At 44.1% G+C, this 22,790-nt stretch overlaps 2 protein-coding genes across 5 annotated transcripts in view; both read right to left on the bottom strand.

The window, feature by feature from the left end:
• The window catches only part of LOC137436988 (tyrosine-protein phosphatase non-receptor type 14), a 114,918-nt gene extending 108,048 nt beyond the window's left edge, over window positions 1-6,870 (bottom strand). Inside the window, exon 1 of the mRNA XM_078787002.1 lies at window positions 6,636-6,870. The gene's annotated coding sequence lies outside the window, so the exon portion shown is untranslated. The remainder of the gene's footprint in view (window positions 1-6,635) is intronic.
• A 14,180-nt stretch (window positions 6,871-21,050) lies between these two features.
• Window positions 21,051-22,790, bottom strand: part of SPATA7 (spermatogenesis associated 7) — a 45,462-nt gene continuing 43,722 nt past the window's right edge. For all 4 annotated transcript variants that reach the window (XM_068131261.2, XM_078787001.1, XM_068131260.2 and 1 more), the window contains one exon: window positions 21,051-22,722. In XM_068131261.2, coding sequence (XP_067987362.1) covers window positions 22,381-22,722 — 342 coding nt within the window. In that variant the 3' untranslated portion in view covers window positions 21,051-22,380. The remainder of the gene's footprint in view (window positions 22,723-22,790) is intronic.

Below are 22,790 nucleotides of genomic sequence, written 5' to 3'. Positions count from 1 at the left end.
CTTAGCGGTTAAGGTGCAGGCTTGGGATCCTAGGATCCTGGGTTCTTAGCGGTTAGGGTGCCGGCTTGGGATCCTAGGATCCTGGGTTCTTAGCGGTTAAGGTGCCGGCTTGGGATCCTAGGATCCTGGGTTCTTAGCGGTTAGGGTGACGGCTTGGGATCCTATGATCCTGGGTTCTTAGCGGTTAGGGTGCCGGCTTGGGATCCTAGGATCTTGGGTTCTTAGCGGTTAGGGTGCCGAGTTGGGATCCTAGGATCCTGGGTTCTTAGCGGTTAGGGTGCCGGCTTGGGTTCCTAGGATCCTGGGTTCTTAGCGGTTAGGGTGTCGGCTTGGGATCCTAGGATCCTGGGTTCTTAGCGGTTAGGGTGCCGGCTTGGGATCCTAGGATCCTGGGTTCTTAGCGGTTAGGGTGCCGGCTTGGGATCCTAGGATCCTGGGTTCTTAGCGGTTAGGGTGCCGGCTTGGGGTCCTAGGATCCTGGCTTAGCGGTTAGGGTGCTGGCTTGGGATCCTAGGATCCTGGCTTAGCGGTTAGGGTGCCGGCTTGGGATCCTAGGATCCTGGGTTCTTAGCGGTTAGGGTGCCGGCTTGGGATCCTAGGATCCTGGGTTCTTAGCGGTTAGGGTGCCGGCTTGGGGTCCTAGGATCCTGGCTTAGCGGTTAGGGTGCTGGCTTGGGATCCTAGGATCCTGGCTTAGCGGTTAGGGTGCTGGCTTGGGATCCTAGGATCCTGGGTTCTTAGCGGTTAGGGTGCCGGCTTGAGATCCTAGGATCCTGGCTTAGCGGTTAGGGTGCCGGCTTGGGATCCTCGGATCCTGGGTTCTTAGCGGTTGGCGTGCCGGCTTGGGATCCTAGGATCCTGGGTTCGAATCCCGGTCGATCACTGAATTAACACCAGGGGGGTTGACTCAGCCTGTCATCCTTCCGAGGTCGGCAAATTGAGTACCAGTTCACTGGTAATTCTCTGTGTGTCGCAAGAGGCGACTAACAGGGTTGGTGGCAGGAAGGGCATCTGGTCATAAAACATTGCTACAAAAAGGGGACCACGGTGCCCAAAAAAAAAGGCCAACCCCTGCTCTGCGGAGAAAAATGGTCCTAAAAGGCGTTTCTATTCCCTTCAAAGCAATATTTATCCTCATTTATAGAGAAATCTCGACTTGCAAGAGGAATTCATTATTTTAATCTTGAATCATCAGTTCCTCTGCTTTTCTTCCTACATATGTACTTTGCTTTAAGTTCACATCATAATGAATGGTCACTGCCTCGCATTGTGGGATATTCCTAGGATCCTGTGGGATATGGCATTGTGGGATATTCAAGTGTGACTGATAACAAACACGAATTTGTTTTTAACATATTCAATTCTCTAGAAGGGGTATGTGCATGCAACTGACCGAAGGAAATTAATAAATACAGGAAATCAAATAAATCCTGCTAGCATGAGGGGGAACATTGCACAAAGATATAATATTCCTTTGGAAAGGCAACCCATGTGTTTGGAAAGGACAAGATTGAATAAGATGTCCCTTCATATATACATCCTGCTCGGTCCTTTTGTTCGATATACTGCACATTTCCCATTCAAAATATCCTGCTATACACCTTCAGCCAAGAGCCGGACGGTCATGATCCTGAACATGTAACCAGATCCGAGAAGCTATACAGGGGGAGAGGGTACATCTTGCCCCACATGTCCTACCATGGGCATCTTGTACCACCTTACTCTCACATCCGGGTGGGTCTCACATCCGGTTTACACATGATAGCTGGTTAAAAGCAGGGCTTGTTACTTGATGTGGCTAAAGCTCATCGAACAGAGTTCACTTTCGGATTTAACAAGCGTTATGCCTAGGTCCCCCGTCGTTAAAGTGATGTGAGTTGACAAAGTGGAAGACGCAAGGCCGCCATCTTGGATTTTGACGTGGCGACCCAATTTTCAATAGCGTTCTCCCTTATGCATAGATACACCCACACACCAGATTAGAAGTTAGTAGTTCGTTTATATTTCAAGATATTCCGCTCACAAGGTTCAGACATACATGGCATCAGACATACATGGCGGCGGCCATCTTGGATTTTGACGTGGGTTGCACCCACACACCAAATTAGAATTCGGTCCTTCGCTTACGCACGCACGCCCACCCACATGCCCGGACGCACGCACGCACACACGGACGGACGGAGGGGAAAACCATAATCCCCTTTCGCTCCGCGGTGCGACGGGGGACAATTAAACATGGTTGAACACATTCCATAGTGTAATACGGTATTAGTTTGGCTTCCACCATTCCAAATTCCCACCAAATTTCCTTTTTCATGTGTTTGTACACACGAGAACGTCTAGACTGAAGACATAATTTGGGTGAAATAAGAAAAATGGTTTGAGAATGAATAAAATTCAACATGGATACCTCCATAACTCACCCTTCACTAAACCTATGGTTTGTATGAATCTCATACTCCATCTAGGATGTTGTAAGCAGCTTCCTGGGCGAGGAAATACACCGAATACTTTGTCATTACGGTACCTTCCAAGCAACGCACATGAGGCACCGGAAATTGCACCGCACAGAAATTCCCACCGTGTACGTGTCACAATTAGATGGAATTGTAAATGAGATTGTTCCATGCACGGTAATACTGTTGCAATATTTTTAAAGTATAAAGGTAGAATTACATTATTTACAACGAGCAGGTGCTACCCGGCATTGCCCGCTTGGGTGACCTTTTCCCGGTGGGGGTTTTGGGACATGTTGGGCATTGAAAGACCATGGAATTATTGTCCTCTTGGTGGTTACGTTTTGCCTGCGGGTCGGCGTCAGCAGCGGCAACAAACACTTTATAGCGGCCATTGGTGGCCTCAAAACGGACATCAAGGCCACAAGGCCAAAGTGTGGCAGCTTAAAATGTTGCCCAGAATCTGAAGAACTGCCACCCAAAATCTGGGGCCTCTAGGTGATACGGGTTGGCCGTGAAAGATTAACGCACAAACAAACACACAAACACTTGAAAATATTTACAAGATTTGATCCCAACCAAGCAGAGGTAAAAATCAGAAACAAAAAAAAGATTACAAAAGCCGAGGCTCATGGAAGAGTGAGGTGACAGATGGGATACAGACAGCACCGTACTTGCATTTCAGCTCGGGTTAGAGATGCGTAGTGAAGACAACACGTGGGACACAAGGGGATGGACAAACAGGTGGAGGAGAGAGAAGACGGAAAGAAACATGGTGACCAGCGTTTAAAAGGGGTAGGTTATGGGGGTAGAAAAGATCCCACTTCGGGTTGGAGGATGACCTGAGATGAAGGTGCGCTGCCAGCTTGAAGGCCTGGGAACCACCGTCTGATTGAACGAAATGAGGAAGGCAGTTCCACAAGGGCGAGAGAAGAGTAACAAAGTAGTTCAGATGAACAGTGGATGTAAAGATATGGCAAGCAGGACTGTTACACGAGATTAGGCAAACTTTTGTTATTTGTGCTCGCTTTATCGTGAACCGGAAAATGTGCATCATCATTTGAGGTGCCATGCACAAACAAAAGCTTCATTGCATCACAAGAGGGCAAAACTGGCTCCCAGGAATAAAAAATAATAACAACAATGAAAGGTGGACAAACGATTCATTAGCCACATCGTCAACACTCTTCACCTGATGTACCCAAACCCACTGTTCGCGTAATGTTTCTAAACGGTCTAATCGTAGCAAAGTCCAACCTCCGAGATCAGTGCCACCGTGAGAAATGAGATGACGTTAATTAGAAGGTCTGGGTGCTTTAAAGAGAACCATCTGCTTGTGACCGTTATCTGCATCCTCGCAGCAACGCCCATCACTCCAACGGGCGGCCAGCGCGGCGGGAGCGAGACAACATAATGGTAGCGTTCAGAAAGGCTGACTATTACCATACACAGCCATGGTGTAGAGTGTGAAAATTACTGATAGAAATGCAAAAGCTCCAAGAAAAGCCCATAAAGCAGACGGTCTGTGTTCCACTCCGACTCTGAGAAATGTCGACCATGCACAGTGCAATTACATCTTCTCACGCACGGTTGATGCAAAGCACAACTCCATGTGCCCCTCTAAAGACTCTAAAACTCGATGTGCCCCTCTAAAACTCCATGTTCCCCCTCTAAAGCCTCTAAAACTCCATGTGCCCCCTCTAAAGCCTCTAAAACTCCATGTTCCCCCTCTAAAGCCTCTAAAACTCCATGTGCCCCCTCTAAAGCCTCTAAAACTCCATGTGCCCCCTCTAAAGCCTCTAAAACTCCATGTTCCCCCTCTAAAGCCTCTAAAACTCCATGTCCCCCCTCTAAAGCCTCTAAAACTCCATGTGCCCCCTCTAAAGCCTCTAAAACTCCATGTTCCCCCTCTAAAGCCTCTAAAACTCCATGTGCCCCCTCTAAAGCCTCTAAAACTCCATGTTCCCCCTCTAAAGCCTCTAAAACTCCATGTCCCCCCTCTAAAGCCTCTAAAACTCCATGTGCCCCCTCTAAAGCCTCTAAAACTCCATGTGCCCCCTCTAAAGCCTCTAAAACTCCATGTTCCCCCTCTAAAACTGCTCCTACAGAGAGGTATTCATGTTGTGTCATTTGGTTTTAAGTCAGCGGTCCTTTCATTCATTGATGTGCAGCACCTGGCTGCTGGTTGAATCATTTGTGGGAGCACAGCTGGGACCTCATCCACTCAAGCACACCTCTCCCCTTCTCTCCCAACACCCACAGAACCCTGAAGCTCAGGGTAGGAATTTGCTTAGAGTGCGAACGAAATTGCTAACTCTTAGAGAAAGAAACCGTGGGATCTTTGGTGCCCACAAGCTGGCAGACGGGACATCCGGCCTAACATCCTTTTGAGGAATGGCCCGCTCATTGATGCACCACCCTGTTTCTGAAACACCAGGGTGACGGTTTATACTTGGGTCGGGAATCAGACCCAGAAGAGCCAGCTCAAAGGCGAGTCCACAATCTCAGACATATCTTCGGCCCAACTTAAGTCAGGGGTATTTGTTTACTACTTTCATATTAAACAATCCAGTTAAATAATCCAGCTAAACAATCCAGGTTCTTCCAGAAACAGAACTGTCTAAGACTTAAGTGAATGTGAACTTGTTCAGATCCATGTGACCATTGCACATTATCCCTTTTGGGTGGTGGTCTACAGTAAAATGCCATGTGGACATCCCTCCCTTTTCTCTTGATTTGCCAAGGTAGACGTAAAGCTTTCAACTCTTCTCCTCGTTGTTCATGTATGGATAATAATCACCAAAGGTCCACGTACGGATTGTTCCTGCCATCTCTTCACGTGCGGACTTCCTCCACCAACTGTCCATGTTGGGTGATGACTTTTTACATTAACTCTCAATGCAGGAATATCTGCAATCTGGGTCCACCAATGACGCACTATCTCCACCAAGTCAAAGAATGGACTAACTCCACCATGCATACTCGGACTCTCTTCATCGACAGTCAAAGTAACAACCTTTTTTTGTATACATAGTCGAGGCTCATTGAAGAGCTAGAATTAGTACACTGAATGGATCAGGACACAACAAAAAGAACAGCAAAAAGAAGGGGGAAACATCAACAGCAGATTTGATGGCAAAGATAGAGGGAGACTTGGACAAACAATGGTGGGTGGGAAGGAATGAGCGGCAAGAAAGGACAACATGGATACAGAAGGACGCTTACAAGAGGGAAAAACTGGAAGTTTGGAAGGAGATTGGGTTGGGTGGGGTTTGGAGGTTAGTGAGGGTAGAAAAGATCATGGTTTTGGATTGAGGATGATCTGAGATGGTGGCGAACAGCCATCTTGAAGACCTGGATGGAAGAATGAGATTGAAGAGGATGTGGAAATTTGTTCCACTGGCTGGGAAAAAAAGAGGAACGAATGAGTGGAGGTGAGCAGTGATCCTAGATGGACTTTTCTCTCAATCTGTTAGCTGAGACTTGCGCCTTTTTGTCTTTGACATGTCCAAGTCCAGGTTTTACCCATACCAAGTATACCTGTCCACAAACACTGCAAGACCCGCTCTCTGTGTCCATGTATCCATGCTTTTCATCTCATTACATGAACATCCGGTGACATGATGCTCGTCTTTCCCTACTCCGTATGGTCTCACTAGTCCTCCCCAACCCCACCACCCGGTGTGGGTATTTGCATTCTCTTGTTGAAGCACGTTACTTTTAGCGTATTAATACTCGAGTTGACCGATAGAACTGGAAATGAAAGTGATAAGTGAATGCTTTCATTTAGTCCGGTGTGACCATCTGTCGGCCGAGGAGCATTACAGCAATGGCACAAGTGACGTATCCCCCCAATGAAAAGCTTGCTCTGGACGAACGTCGGGCCTTCGCTCTTTCTCAACCCTTCTGAGGGTCGTTAACCGCAGTGAATCGTTCCCACTTCATAGCAAGCGTGTGGAACGCACGGAATGTGGCCCCTTCGCCGTTTATCGCTGTGGGACGGGACGTCGTGTCGCCCGGACGGGACGGGCGGAAAGGACGCGACTCGATGGGATGGGAAGGGACGGCGCGGCTCTGCTGCGCCGTTTCGTCCGCCAGTGAACCGCAAACACCTGAACATTCCTTACCCCGACCCACAAACCCAGCAACACCGAACAGCAACCTCGAACATTGACCCACCTGCAGAGGGGTGATTCGGTCCGAGGCTTGGGCCGTGCAGATCACCTTGCGCGGCAATCTATCTCACCCTGAATGGCAAAAACTGAAAACGTTGGAATGACCGATCACCGGTCGAGACCATCCAGGAACCCGGTTGCTGGAGCTGGACCGCGAGGCCGTGAAGGCGCGAGGTGTGCGTCCCCGTCTCTGACATCAGCTTCGAGGAATGCGCGGAATGCGCTCCGCGATCAGGAGCTCACGCTCATCCATCCCCCCCCCCGCCCCCCCACCCCCCCACCCCTTTCATCTCCCAACACCCCACGAACCTCTCATTTCTCTTCTTCCTCCATTTGGAGACCTATCCGACCAGGAAAATACTACCCCACCCTCCCTGAAGACGAATAGAGGGTGCGACCGCCGCAGCCCATTTTAAAGGCAATGTGACCAGGAGCGAGCCGGCCAGTTCTGGCAGGGATAGGGCCAGTCGTCGCGGATCATCATCATGCCAACCCTGAGCCGTGAGGGAGCCAGCCGGCCCGGTGTCTGGCCGTGAGAGAGCCAGCCGGTCCGGGTCTGGCCGTGAGGGAGCTAGCCGGTCCGGGTCTGGCCGTGAGGGAGCCAGACGATCAGTTTCACCCCAAGAGTGGGCCTGCCGGTCCGGGAAGCCCAAAGAGGGGCCAGCTGGTCAGGGGAGCACTAAGAGGGGCCAGGCTGTTCCGTGGCCGATCCGGGGAGCCATAAGAGGGGCCAGGCTGATCCAGGGAGGGCTAAGTGGCCGGCCCGATCTGGGGGGCCTGAAGAGGGGCCCGGTTGACCCAGGAGGGGCTGGGCCAATTTGGAGAGGCCTATGAAGGGCCGGGCCGATCCGGGGAGCTCTAAAATGGAGCGGGCCGGTCCGGGGAGCCCAGAGAGGAAGCGGGCCGGTCCTGGGTTCGCTAAGGGGGGTTGGTCGGCCTGGGGTGCCTTAGAGGAACCGGCAGGTCCAGGGCGCCCCAAGCCAAGAGGGACCGGCCAGTCTGGGTGCCATAAGAGGGGCCGGCCGGTCCTGCATTCATTAAGAGGGGATGGCCCGATCTGGGGAGCCTGAAGAGGGGCCGGGCTGATCCTGGAAGGCCTAGGAGGGGCCGGGCCAATCCCGGGAGCCCTAAGAGTGGCTGGGCCGATTCGGGGAGGCTTTTGAGGAGCCGGCCTGATCTGGGGAGCCTTAAGAGGGGCCAGGCTGATCATGGGAGGTCTAAGAGTGGTCGGTCCCATTCGGGGAGGCCTAAGAGGGGCCAGCCTGATCTGGGGAGCCGTAAGAGGGGCCGTGCCGATCCACGGAGCCCTAAGAGGATGCAGGTCGGTCTTGGGTTCACTAAGAGGATGCAGGTCGGTCTTGGGTTCACTAAGAGGATGCAGGTCGGTCTTGGGTTCACAAAGAGGATGCAGGTCGGTCTTGGGTTCACTAAGAGGATGCAGGTCGGTCCAGGGTACTCTAAGAGGGGCGGCTGGTCTGGGGTGTCCTAGGATGGGCTGGCCCATAGGCGCCATGACCCACCTCGGCTAGCCCCGGGCAGGCCAATCGTCAATCAGATCGAGCTGACTCTCCCGAGACAGGATTGACCTGACTGTCACGGAATCGTGCCATGAGGGAAGGAGCCGACTGTTCTGGGGCTGCCATGTCCGAAGGAGTTGCCAATCTGCTAAGGAGGGAGGGAGGCTCGGTGCAGTACCAGAAGGGGAAAGTGGCTGGAATTTCGCTGCACCTCATAAATGCGCACAGACAAAAGCGCGTATTTTCATTCACGGTGGCACCGTGCTCCTAATCGGCTTTTCCTAATTATATTAAGCGGCCCAGCAATTAAGCCGGACGTAGACTGCAGACATTTTCCCAGCGCTCGCTTTTTGTGCCTGCGCCAAAGGCCAGACGACTGGACTGGAGATATGTGGCAAAATTTCAAACTGCAAATAAAAGTGCAGCTGAGACCTATCAAAGTGTGCAGAAAATGTTCGGGAAAATGGCAAGGGCCGATTGGATCAGGACATAAGATTTAAAAGTCGATGCACTTTGTCATATACTCAAACATTTGATTACTTTCATAAAATAAACAATGTTCGATCAATTACTCAGCAATCACTACCTCTCTCTTTCTCTCATTTACTTTCCCTTTTTTTTTCTTTCTTTTTCTCTCTCTCTTTCTCTTTCTCTCTCTCTCTCTCTCTCTCTCTCTCTCTCTCTCTCTCTCTCTCTCTCTCTCTCTCTCTCTCTCTCTCTTCCACCCCCCCTCTGATGTACCACACTGTTTCAGAGCATTGGTGCTGCCAAAGCAGTTTATTGGGAATGATTCTGGTGGGTGGTTTTGGATTTGCAGTTAGTTCAGGGTACTGGCGATAGCTCGCCTACTTTTTGAGAGCGACAATGTGGAATCTTTCACGTCCACCAACTAATTCCATGGGATGTGGGATGCCTAGTCTATCGTTCACCCAAGGGACAGCACACACGTTGATGAATCGCCCTGCCTGTGAAACACCAGGATTACAGTTTACAGCCGTGTCGGAATTCAAATCCAGGCTAGACAGCTCAGAGGTGAGTGTGAGTACCTCCAGGCCATCATGCCAGCTCTCAGTTGTATTTACCTAGATTCAATTCCCATTGCATTAAAATATTAGATTAGGCCTACATCACTAGCATTCATTTGTTGTTTGGTTAAAATCACAGGGTATCTTCCCAAATGCTAGCCTGGACAAAATAGACTAAAATGATAAAAATGAAAATGAAAATGATAAAAGTCGAAAATGATAGACCGAGTACTGGTAGCCTGGACAAAATCCAAATTATTTCCTTCGCTACACCGAAAAATATGGGTGGCCACTGGCAGGTGGCAACGGCCATTGAAATGTCCTGATGTTTCATCAATACCAATGGAATAGTTCAATGACGTGCAGTAAAGAGATGGGAAAATGGTTATGGTCACATACAATAGCAATGCCGAGTATGCTGTATGATCATTCATAATGTCAGCCTTCCCTCTGTTATCAATAAAAACCACTGCAACAGACAAACTATTCACTACCATTAGAGCGTCGATTGTGGATAAATAGCTGCTGTGGTTAAGAACCAACCCTGGAAAGGTCGCTCCTCTGTTGCAGGGCAAGTTCGGACGGGGATTTGAAATTTGGGTGGGACAGTCCCACAATGGCCTGCTCTTTTTGAAATGTACCATGGGGTCTTCAACGTCCAGCCGCGAATGTGAGCAGATGGGACATAGTACTTAACTTGCTCCCCAAAGGAGGCCACACTCAGTGATGCAGCTTCAGGCACTTGGGTGACATTTTTACCCTGTGCACGCAGAGCCAAAAGAAAGGTTAAGGAATTGGTTAAAGTCCGTCCATCCGTCTGTCTGTCTACAAACGTCAGTTTATGATTGAGGAACAACTTATTTAAATTTAATGTTATTTCTTTATTATTTATTTTTATTTTGTTTTGCTTTATTCTCATATTTTTCTAACTTTCTCTTAGCCCCTTATGTAGAGTGGCTGTGTGCCTTGTCTGGGGCGATATCAAGATGAATTTTGGATACAGATACAGAAGGACAGATACGGATACATTAACAAAAATTTAACACGAATTTAAAAACAAACATGCCGTTTAACAGCACATTTTTCTCTGAATTCATCCCGATAACACATGCGCAGAGAGGAGCGAGATAATTATTTTACTTTATATGCCTGCCTGACAGTCAAGCAAAACTGAAAATCATTCCTAACAGGAAACATAGTTTTTAAGGACGTTATAAAGGAAACTAGAACGGGCACTCGGTAGAGCGCATACCTTCGCCGCAGCTACTGTTCTGTACTTGGCATGGGAGTGTAGGGAACAGAACAGTGAACAGTTTGGTGCTGATTTCATGCAAATCGGATAAGAATTGACCGAGTTATGACAAAAAACGCACATTTTGCAAGGTCGTGACCCCCCTGACCTTTGACCCCCAACCGCTAACAAGGGTAATGTCTTCACTGGGTCATGTCGTATATCACAAGATCGGGCATTGAATTCTGAACATTTTGGCATTAGTTGCATGCCAATTGGATAAAAATTGACCGCGCTATGGTAAAAATACGATTTTGACCTTTTCGTGACCTTGACCTTGACCTTTGACCCGATTGCTCCCAAAATCTAATCAAATGTGTCCCGTATAATAACCAATCATCCCACCAAATTTCATGCAATTCGGTTGAATACTTTTTGAGTTATGCGAATAACATACACACACACACACACACACACACACAGACATACAAATAAATACACAGCGATCAAAACATAACCTTCCGCTTTTGCGAAGGTAACAAACAACAGGCACGAATAACTAGTGTAACGTGTTAGATATGGTGATGCAATAGATACTGCATTAACGGCGGTAAAATAATTCATTTATAAGACTTTTACAATCTTTATTTCATTTCAGTTGAATTGTATACGTGAACACAATTCTCCTTCTTATCACTTCCAAGAACCTCCAGTTTAGCAGTACTTGGACATGTTAAATAGGGTGGTGTATAAATAAGACATAAGATTAAAAACTAAATAAGACTAAATATCTAGAATTATTTTTTATAGATCTTTAAAATCATTCTTTTCTTTAAATTGAAGTACAGTATAATCTTGAATAATGTACAGAGTAACATTTTCTATGAACTCTCCAGTCTGTTCTGTGTTGGAATAAAACCCAGATGCTCTGAACCATCCTGCCAGCTCTCACTGCTAACGATGAAAGATGCAAAAGTTTGCATGTTCACAATCAAAAAACAAACTCTACCTCATTTCCAGTACTAATTTAAGGAGAGTGATGAGGCTTGAGCACAGTGATTATTAATTAACGATTTAAGGTGAGTGATGAGGTTTGAGAATAGTGGTTCTTAAAGAGGGGGTAAAGATTCTCAAAGTTGACAATTCCAGAGTCTATTCCACTAATAGCATGGACAACAACCAGCTTAACTATTGAGGGCAAATGTAAGCAGCGCTACTTGAACAACCCTACTTTGGTCTGAGGGTTATGGAGGAGGTTGTACATCAACCATGTGCAGGACAAGAACATGAGGAGACTTTGTGTCCTTTCACTTGAATGGCAAGGACACCGTTGGACATAGATGAAAAAACTGTGTATGGTATTTGGACGTGGGAAAACTACAGTGTCAGGAATTACCACAATATCAGATGGGAACGCTAAACAGCACAACCAACGCCAGTGATGTTTCCATCATGAATACCGCTTTTAAGTCCTCGCATTAATTTAACCTTTTAAACCCATGGAATTAATTAAACCTTTTAAACCCATGACATTAATTTTAACCTTTGAAACCCATGGCATTAATTTAAAATAATTTTTAACCCATGGCATTAATTTTAACCATTTTAAACACACGGCATTAATTTTAACCATTTAAACCCATGACATTATTTTTTAACCATTTTAAACCCATGGCATTAATTATAACCATTTTAAACCCATAGCATTAATTTTAACCATTTTAAATGCATGGCATTAATTTTATTCATTTTAAGATGTGGCATTAATTATAACCATTTTAAACCCTGGCTTTGATATGAGCCATTTTAAACCCATGGCATTAATTTTATTCATTTAAACATCTGTGGCATTAATTATAACCATTTTAAACCCATGGCATTAATTTTAACTATTTTAAACCCTGGCTTTGATATGAGCCATTTTAAACCCTGGCATTAATTTTAACCATTTTAAACCCACGACATTAATTTTAACCTTTTAAAACCCATGTCATTGGTTTTAACCATTTTAAATGCATGGCATTCATTTTAATCATTTTAACAGCTGTGACATTAATTATAACCATTTTAAACACATGACATTAATTTTAACAATTTTAAACCCATGGCATTAATTTTACCATTTTAAACCCGTGGCATTAATTTTAACCATTTAAAATGCATGGCATCAATTTTAACCATTTAAACCCATGGCATTATTTTTTAACCATTTTAAACCCATGGCATTAATTTTAACCATTTTAAACCGATGGCATTAATTTTAACCATTTCAAACACATGGCAATAATTTTTAACCATTTTAAATGCATGGCATTAATTATAACCATTTAAACCCATGGCATTAATTTAACATTTTAAACCCCTGACATTAATTTAACCTTTTAAACCCATGGCATTAATTTTTAACCATTTTAAACCCATGGCATTAATTTTAACCATTTTAAACCCTGGCTTTGATATTAACCATTTTAAACCCTGGCATTAATTTTAACCATTTTAAACCCATGACATTAATTTTAACCATTTTAAACCCATGGCATTAATTTTAACCATTTTAAACCCATGGCATTAATTTTAACCATTTTAAACCCATGGCATTGATTATAACTATTTTAAACCCATGCCATTGATTTTAACCATTTTAAACCCATGCCATTGATTTTAACCATTTTAAACGCATGGCATTAATTTTAATCATTATAAACCCATGGCATTCATTTTAAACCCATGGCATTAATTTTAACCATTCTAAACCCATGGCATTAATTTTAACCATTTTAAACCCATGGCATTGATTTTAACCATTTTAAACCCGTGGCATTAATTTTAACCATTTTAATCCCATGGCATTAATTTTGACCATTTTTAACCCATGGCATTATTTTTAACCATTTTAAACCCATGCCATTAATTTTAACCATTTTAAACCCGTGCCATTAATTTTAACCGTTTTAAACCCATTGCATTAATTTTAACCATTTTAAACCCACAGCATTCATTTTAACCGTTTTAAACACATGGCATTAATATACCATTTTAAACCCCTGACATAAATTTAACCTTTTAAACCCCTGACATGAATTTAACCTTTTAAACACATGACATTAATTTAAACTTTAAACCCATGGCATTAATTTTGACCATTTCAAACACATGGAATTAATTTAACCTTTTAAACCCCTGACATTAATTTAACCTTTAAACACATGGCATTCATTTTAACCATTTTCAACCCATGGCATTAATTTTAACCATTTTGAACCCATGGCATTCATTTTAACCATTTTAACATCCAAAGCATTATTTTTAACCATTTCAAACAAATGGCATTAATTTTTACCATTTTAATCCCATGGCATTAATTTTAACCATTTTAAACCCATGGCATTATTTTTAATCATTTTAACATCTGTGGCATTAATTATAACCATTTTAAACACGTGGCATTAATTTTAACCATTTTAAACCCATGGCATTAATTTTAACCATTTTAAACCCATGGCATTAATTTGAACCATTTTAAACACATGGCATTAATTTTAACCATTTGAAACCCTGGCATTAATTTTAACCATTTTAAACCCATGGCATTAATTTTAACCATTTTAAAACAATGGCATTAATTTTAACCATTTTAAACCCATGGCATTAATTTTAACCTTTAAACCCATGACATTAATTCTAACCATTTTAAACCCTGGCATTAATTTTAACCTTTAAACCCATGGCATTAATTCTAACCATTTTAAACCCATGGAATTAATTTTAACCATTTTAAACTCTGGCATTAATTCTAACCATTTTAAATCCTGGCATTAATTTTAACCATTTTAAACCCATGGCATTAATTTTAACCTTTTACACCCGTGGCATTAATTTTAACCATTTTAGACCCATGTCATTAATTTTAAGCCTTTAATTAATACACTTGTAAACCCACCTTGTATGGGAGCAGCAGGAAGGGTCATGTTATTATCCCCTCTGGGATAGAGAGATTAGAGTAGATTTAGGCTTAGACCTCAATAACATAGGGGGTTACCAAGTGTTCACTTACCAAGTTTCTTGCAGAGAGCTCGCCAAGTGGCTTAAGCATTCAAGCTAGCCCTCCATTTGAAACTGTTGACAAGGAACGGCTGGCTTGGCAAGTGCTAGCTAGCTGCTGGGTAACTGAACACACCGCGGGTTTCCTTCCTTTCTGTTTAGTGTTAAACAACAGTAGCAGCTGTTTCAACAGGTGTTTGTGGTGGGCAGGGGGGCATTTCAATCTCAATGGGTATTTCAATCACTAACCATGTTAAACCATTGGTATTCATTTTAACCATTTTAATCATTAACCATTTTAACCATATTAGTTTTAACTATTAATTTTAAGCAATTTAACCACTGGAATTTAATTTAACTACTGGCAAAATTTTATCATTTTGTATTAATTTTAACCATTTCAACCACTTGGAATAATTTTAATTAACAGCGAATATCAAGGAAACTAGATGCAGGAGGAGACAATTCGACCCACCATGCTTGCGCCACACCAATACAAGACCAAATATATCCGTCAAAACAACATTATTTCATTGGGGGATGAGATGAGGAGTGAGGTTGAGACAATATGGCAGGCGAAGGTATATCCCATGGGTGCTAACATTAAAATGGTGCTAAAATTTGCTAAATTTTCATATACTCGTATATTTTCCTTTTTCATGTATATTTTCAAGGCGGTTTTTAGGTGACAGAATATATAACACAGACCACAATCTATCCCTTGATGAGACCCTCACAGACATGACACTGCGCACATATGTACACAATCACCTATCCATACTCGAGCTACTTATTAGGCTATGAGCCAAGGGGGTTGGTCGGTACCATACAGATGGAGTAAGGCTCATTGTGATTTTTAGCAAGATATATGTCCCTAGATATGAAAAAAAAGTGATAGCAGTGTATAACTCTCGGCCATCTCTGTGTTATCACCCGAAATATTATTATATGCCTGCTTCGCTTCGCCAAAAAATGTGATATTTGCTAAAATTGGAATAAATATGTTTTTAAGGACCACAGAGTGCCAATAATTTGCATACTGGATGCCAACTAATATAGTAATAGAAAATAGAACATTTGTGGGGGTTATCAAAATATTGATATAATGACAAAAAATATGTTAAATTTAGTGAAAAAGTGGCCGAAATCGCTTCGAGTTCAGAATTCACATTGTACATTTTTGTCAATATTTCAAAAATGAAAACTCCCAGAGTAACATTTGACCCCTCAAAATCTTCGCAAGGAACCACTGCATTGGAATATATCATTACTTTGTAATATGGTGGTTGTTTGGGGCACATATTTTGGCAAAGTTTCAAAATATGTTCAACCATACCCCCTAATTTTGATATTTTGGAACGAAACATAGCTTTTGAACATTTTAGGTTTATTCGTCTACTACTTTTGATATCTCAGTGTAATTTTTGGTATTAGCTAGTATCCTAAAGTAGGTTTGTAACATCAGCTACATTATATTTCACAATGCATGCAAACTTGCTCCACACTCTAGGTTTATCATGATCTCTCGAACAAATACGCCTTGTTATTATACAGTATTATTACCAATCAATTTTTAACACAATTGATATTTTTTGTCATTATATCAAAAACTTGATAAATAACCCCCACAAATGTTCTATATTTCTATTACTATATTAGTTGGCATCCAGTATGCAAATTATTGGCACTCTGTGGTCCTTAAAAACATATTTATTCCAATTTTAGCAAATATCACATTTTTTGGCGAAGCGAAGCGGGCGTATAATAATATTTCGGGTGATAACACAGAGATGGCCGAGAGTTATACACTGCAATCACTTTTTTTTCATATCTAGGGACATATATCTTGCTAAAAATCACAATGAGCCTTACTCCATCTGTATGGTACCGACCGGTCAATTTGGGGGGTCTGGCTCATAGCCTATTAAAAGTCCTGCCAATATCCCTATACTCCTCTATCTCCATTCCTTCGATGTACCAATCGAATTGCAATTTAAACTTATCTACTACTAGCTGAAGTACCCGGCGTTGCCTGGGGGGAGGCAAGTTGGGGAGGGGAGAGGAAGGCAATGGGGGGAGTGGAAGGGGGAAGGGGGAAGGTGAGGGGATAGATATTTTAGGAGTTGCCGAAGGCGAGAAGAAGAGGCCATTTCGTTGGGTACAAAGCTTGTTTATTGTACAGAAATCTCCAGCAACTGCTCACGAACGGAAGTCGTAACGGCTTATATAAAACCAAAAACCCTCTTCGGAGGGCGTGGCTCCAACAGCCGCGCGTGCGTCACGACCACACAACCAACAGCCCGTGCACGTGGGTTAGACCAAACATATGGTATTGGTAACCGTCACATGTGGATAAGATAACCGCGACATGTGAATAAGGTAACCGCTACATGCGCCCCCCCAGAAGGCACGCCACGGGCGTGTACGTAGTTCGCAGGCGCGCTCGGCAGTGCCGAGAAGGCTCGAGCAGGGCCCGGGCCCGGTACGCGCAAAAAAACGCCGCCGTGGGGTTGAGTCGACCGAGGGGCTGGTCAAGGCCTCGGGGGAGGCTCCCGAGGATGTAGAGTAGGAGTCGTAGTTGCGCGAGTGGCGAGCAGCGGTAGCAGTTGTAGTTGCAGCATTAGGAGTTGCGGGAGTGGCGAGCAGCGGTAGCAGTTGTAGTTGCAGCAGTAGGAGTTGCGGGAGTGGCGAGCAGCAGTGAGCGCGAAGGTAACGAGGCTCCAGCGTGCGCGAAGGTAACGAGACTCCAGTGCGCGGAGGTTACGAGCAGCAGTGCTCGGCCTGTGTGCGCGGAGGTTACGAGCAGCAGTGCTCGGCCTGTGTGCGCGGAGGTTACGAGCAGCAGTGCTCGGCCTGTGTGCGCGGAGGTTACGAGCAGCAGTGCTCGGCCTGTGTGCGCGGAGGTTACGAGCAGCCGTACTCAGCCTGTGTGCGCGGAGGTTATGAGCAGCAGTGCTCGGCCTGTGTGCGCGGAGGTTACGAGCAGCAGTGCTCGGCCTGTGTGTGCGGAGGTTACGAGCAGCAGTACTCGGCCTGTGTGCGCGAAGGTTACGAGCAGCTGTGCCGCCAACGCCTCGTAACGGCGTTCCTTCGGAGGGTCCCGGAGCAGGCTCGCCCCTCTAGTCGTAGAGGAGGAACCGAGCGCGATGCGCAAACCACATGGCCGCTCGTCGTTGCTAAAACTCCGGCAGTTCGAGTTTAGGTCTTGTGGAAGAAATTGCGGTCGCAATACTGCCGTGTTCATGTGCAGCCCCCGAATACGTTCGGGGGCGGTCGAGGTCACCAGTTTAGGAGTTGCCGAAGGCGAGAAGAAGAGGCCATTTTGTTGGGTACAAAACTTGTTTATTGTACAGAAATCTCCAGCAACTGCTCACGAACGGAAGTCGTAACGGCTTATATAAACCAAAAACCCTCTTCGGAGGGCGTGGCTCCAACAGCCGCGCGTGCGTCACGACCACACAACTAACAGCCCGTGTGCGTGGGTTAGACCAAACATATGGTATTGGTAACCGTCACATGCGGATAAGATAACCGCGACATGTGAATGAGGTAACCGCTACAATATACTACATATACACCTTTTTGGCTTTGGCTTTGACAGGCCCCTCCATTTTGGGGGCCGGCAAGGGGAAGGGAAGGAGGAAAAATATGACTGAATCTGATTTGTTTAATTATTTGTGTTCAAATGTCTGGTAATTGTTTTGTATTTATTTATGCATGTGTACTAGTATATAACTGCCATTCATTAATCAAAAAGGCTTATGCACGATAGAGCGTTTTTTTTAATCCACCCCAAAAATGGACCTTTTTTTTTCACAAAAAAATAAATAATAATAATTAGTATAAAACACTCCATGGCACTCACTGACAAACCTCTGAAAGTTTGATGAAGATCCATTCAGCCATCTCTGAGAAAAATGGCGACACACACACAAACGGCTCTCTTATTACTTATTAGTATAGATGTGTCAATTATATAATTACCATCCTGCGATCTGAGGTAACTCAGCCAGAAAATATCCGATTTTCACCAAATAAAGTTTACGAGTATCTGCACAGACCCCTACCTCTCACTAAAAGTGGAAACGATACAAATTGGAGTTAAAATAAATCTGTGAGAGCAGCTTGCACATATTGCACTGTGTGAATTAATATATAATTACCAACTCGCGGTCCGAGGTAACCCGGCTAAAAAACATCTGATTTTAACCAAATAACATTCATGAGTGGCTGCACAGACCCCTACTTTTCACGGAAAGTGGAAACAATGCAAATTGGAGTTTTGTGTAAGATACCGTAAGAATAAACCTGTAAGAGCAGCATGCACGTATAGCACTGTGTGAATTGTATAATTATCAACCTGCGATCGACCTTTTTTTTTCGAATATTAAAAAAAGAAAACAATTTTGGTCTAAAACACTCCCTGGAACTTACTGACAAACCCCTGAAAGTTTGACAAAGATCCATGCAGCCATCTCTGAAAAAAATTGCGACACACACAAACGGCTCTCTTATATAGTAGATTTCTGCTGCTACTACCTTTCCAGGGAGACCATGCTGGCCATTAACTACTCTCTGAGTGAAAGACCCCTTTCTACCTACCGTCCTTTCTACCTACCATTTCTACCTTCAAAATCCTGCCTTACTACCTACCGTCTTAACTCTCCTCTTCTTTACCTTCAGGCTAGGCCCCTGGTCCTACCACTGTCTATTCAACTGAAGAAGTATTTTGCACTTATTTTAATATACCCTTCATTATCTTAAACATCTCCAGCATATCCCCTCATAATCGCCTCCGAACTAATGCATAAAGCCTTGTCTCCTTCAGCCGCTCCTCATAGCTGAGTCGAGCTAGGCCCAGAATAAAAATCTAGTAGCCCTGTGCTGAAACCTCTGTGGCAGCTCTGTGCTTCCTGCGTGTTGGCGACCGAAACTGCGCACAGTGTTCTAGAGGAGACCTCATTAAATTCCTATACAGTGTTTAAACCACATTTTTTGATTTATAACTTATCTCCCTAAGAATAGAACATTAAACCCTGTTTGCTTCACCTATATCTACCTGGCATTGTCTTGTCTGCGTACACCCATATCTATTACACCCAGGTCTTTCTCCTGTGTGACATGCTCCAAGATTGCCCCATGCATCATGCAATCCCTATTTTCATTATTCTTACCCATTCCCAGCACCTTTCACTTGTTTAGGTTAAACTCCATCTGCCAATCTTTTGCCCAATCTATGCAAGTATCAATACTTACCTGAATCTGATCACTAGCCCCTCTGCTTTCTACCTTACATGCAAGCTTTGTGTCATCTACAAATTTGGAAAGCCTACACGTCATCCCACCGTCATCCAATTAAGAATAATAATGGCCGTCCACTGATCCCTAAGGTACACCACTGATGTCCCACCTGACACTGCATTGTATTTCTGTCCTATGATTTCCTCTGTCTTTCTACTGTGGAACGATTGGGCCCAATAAAGACATTGAATAATGAAAGATCCCAGTTTGTTTGTTGGGCACATATCGGTAGTGGATTTAGTTGTTTTATTGTTAATTTATTTATTGTCAATTTCTTCTTGTGTTTCCCACCCAGTGTTCATAATTCTAATTAAACATACCTGGTTTTGAGGTGAATTCTCGTGGTCGTGATCATTATTGCGTTTAAGGATTAATCCCTAAATTGTAATCTCCCATTTGTTCAGTCAGTCTGTTTAAATTGGGAATTCTATTCAAAATATTTACTTGGAAAATAATACTATTTAAGGGAGGCTATGGGGAGCGGGGGGGAGGGGGGGGGTGGGGGGGGGTGGTGTGGTGTGGAGGAGGAATAAATTTTACATTCATAATAATGGATGATCCCTTAAAAACACCAACTTCAAAAATGTTCTCATTCATAGCAGTCAACAACCTCACTTCTCCCATCTATGGAACCACCTTCCAAAGACTGTTCTGTCTCACTCTTCACTTCAGGACTTTAAGCAATCAGTCAGTGCACCACCATCTCTTGTCATCCCCAATTCTGACTCATCGTCTTTATTACCCCCATTAACCTTTCCTAACCCAATCATCTTACTTGCTACTTTCTGCGTTTTCTCCTCTTCTCCCTTTCCTCTTTTCCTTTTTGTTAATTCCCCTTGCTCTTCCATGAGCCTTGCTCCTGTAAAGAAAAACAAAACAAAACATCAACAACTCATCCATTCATGTAGATTGCTCTAGGCAGAGCATCAGTTCGGCCTAAATCCGTTTCTTGGCAAGGTTTACAATCTCGGACGGGTCGCCACTCCGATACAGGAAGTCCAAGGGCAGAATTTTCATATTTGGCCATGTTTCCGGCGATAGCTCACTTACTCTTCTCGAAGGACACCATGGGATCTTTAACATCCACCAACTAATGCTAGCAGATGGAATGCACAGTTTAACGTTCATCCGAGGGACGGCACACACAATGATGAATCTCCCGGACTGTGAAACATCAGGATGACAATTTAAATCTGGGTCGGGATTCAAAGTTAGGGTAGACAGCTCAGAGGCGAGCGTGCATACTTCCGGCCATCCTGCCAGTCCTAACAACTCAGTTTTAATGAAATACCAAAAGGAGACTGTTGTCATTAAAATATTATTTTATTCAAAAATATAAAGCACCCTTCCGTGCAAGAATAAGAGGGCCTTTAAAAAGTACCAAAATGCAACTAAACCCAGAACGAAATGATGTTCAACAGCAATCTTACTGTGAGCATTCGGAAGATCCTCAACACCCACAATCACCAAACAAGCAAATTCCTTCTTTTGCACCTGCATCTACATTCTACGTGGACATGTATGAAGTGTGATCAATAACATCTGCCTCTTTAAAATTGAATACAATTGGTGGAGCTTCTCTTGAAATGTTTTTTTTTGTCAAGCAATTGTACTTTTTTTCACATATCATTACAATCTCAATCTCCAAATCAAACGATTTTAGCTCTCCTTTTTTAAACATGTACATTATGCTGGCCGTACACTCAGTCGATTCGTCCATGTGAATGTCAAGTGATTATGCAAGAGCGATTTATCGTACTCATTTATACCATGTCCGCTAACAGCATGAGCACGTTGCGAACGTCAGGGGTTTTACATGTGAATTTCAAATGTGTTGACATCATTTCCTGCGATTTCCTTTCAGAAACTCTGTTTAAAATCAAGTTTAAGAATAAACCTTAAACCCACTTCGTTTTTGACGCTTTGAGAAGCAGGCAAACCATATCCTGAATGGAATGGGGGCAATAAATGTGGGGCAACGGCCACAGGTATTAGCTCAGCACGTGCCCAACTCCTTACCAATAGAAGGCGATATTCAGGCGAGTTATTCGAGGCCGAGTCGCATGTGGTTTTCACTAGACCGTGAGGTGACCTCGAGGAGAATCTTGCATGTAGTCCCAAAAAAAAGAATCGGTAAGATCGCCTGGGATTCGCAGGGATGAATCGCCAACAGTATATGTCCGGCTTTCGGTGACGGACTCACTGATCAAACGCCACATGCCAAAAAAGAATACACTGCGAAACTGGTTTACAAGTGCACACAAAAGTTTTACACTTGAACCAAGAGCAAAAATTAACAGCCCTACGTTAGGTCATGTACCTTGAATGACAGGTTAGGGTTAGAAAGGAAGCAAAGTGAAGCCGATGCTGTCCGTCATCCTGCTTGCTCTGTTTAACAGCTAGTGCCCAAAACGTCAACTTATTTTTGCTTCCCCCGGTAGTTAGCATGGTGTTGTCAACTTTCACGCTTTTGCCTTTTATAAACACCTCTCTTATGAATTGTCCCCTGACACAGATCAGCACTACCCTTGACAAAAACTAGTACCTCCTATGTACCTTGAAGCTCATCTTTCCTTTACTTTCTTGAGCTTTTGTTTCTTGAGCCTCCTCCCTTTCCCTTTAAAGGAATTTACTCTAGTCATCGTTTAGCCAGTCCTGTGACTCTTTCTGCAACTCTGTTACATCACAAGTCCTTAAAATGCTTGTTCTTGCATTACCAATTTCTGCATTTTCTTCTGTGACCATCTGCTGAGAGAACTTATCAGGGCTTTTTACGTGGGAGCCATTTATTCCATCTACCGCCTGGGTCGTTGATGACTCGGGAAGCGTAAATCCGTCATCGAGTGCCAGAGACCTCAGTGGGCTTATGATAAGACTAGTAGGCAGCTGGCTCTGATGCTCGTCCTGCGATTGTGTTTCAGAGCACGGAGAGCTGGCAGTGTTTCCCAGCGAGGAATTTACAAAGTTGATGAGGTCCTGCAACAACAAAATGAACACAAAGAAGAATGCCCACACGTGGAAAATTATCAGCATGTGCACAGGAA

This window comes from Myxine glutinosa, chromosome 11 (genome assembly GCF_964187855.1).
Source record: "Myxine glutinosa chromosome 11, kmMyxGlut1.1, whole genome shotgun sequence".
NCBI lineage: Eukaryota > Metazoa > Chordata > Myxini > Myxiniformes > Myxinidae > Myxine > Myxine glutinosa.
This window is presented reverse-complemented; position numbering and strand designations above follow the sequence as displayed.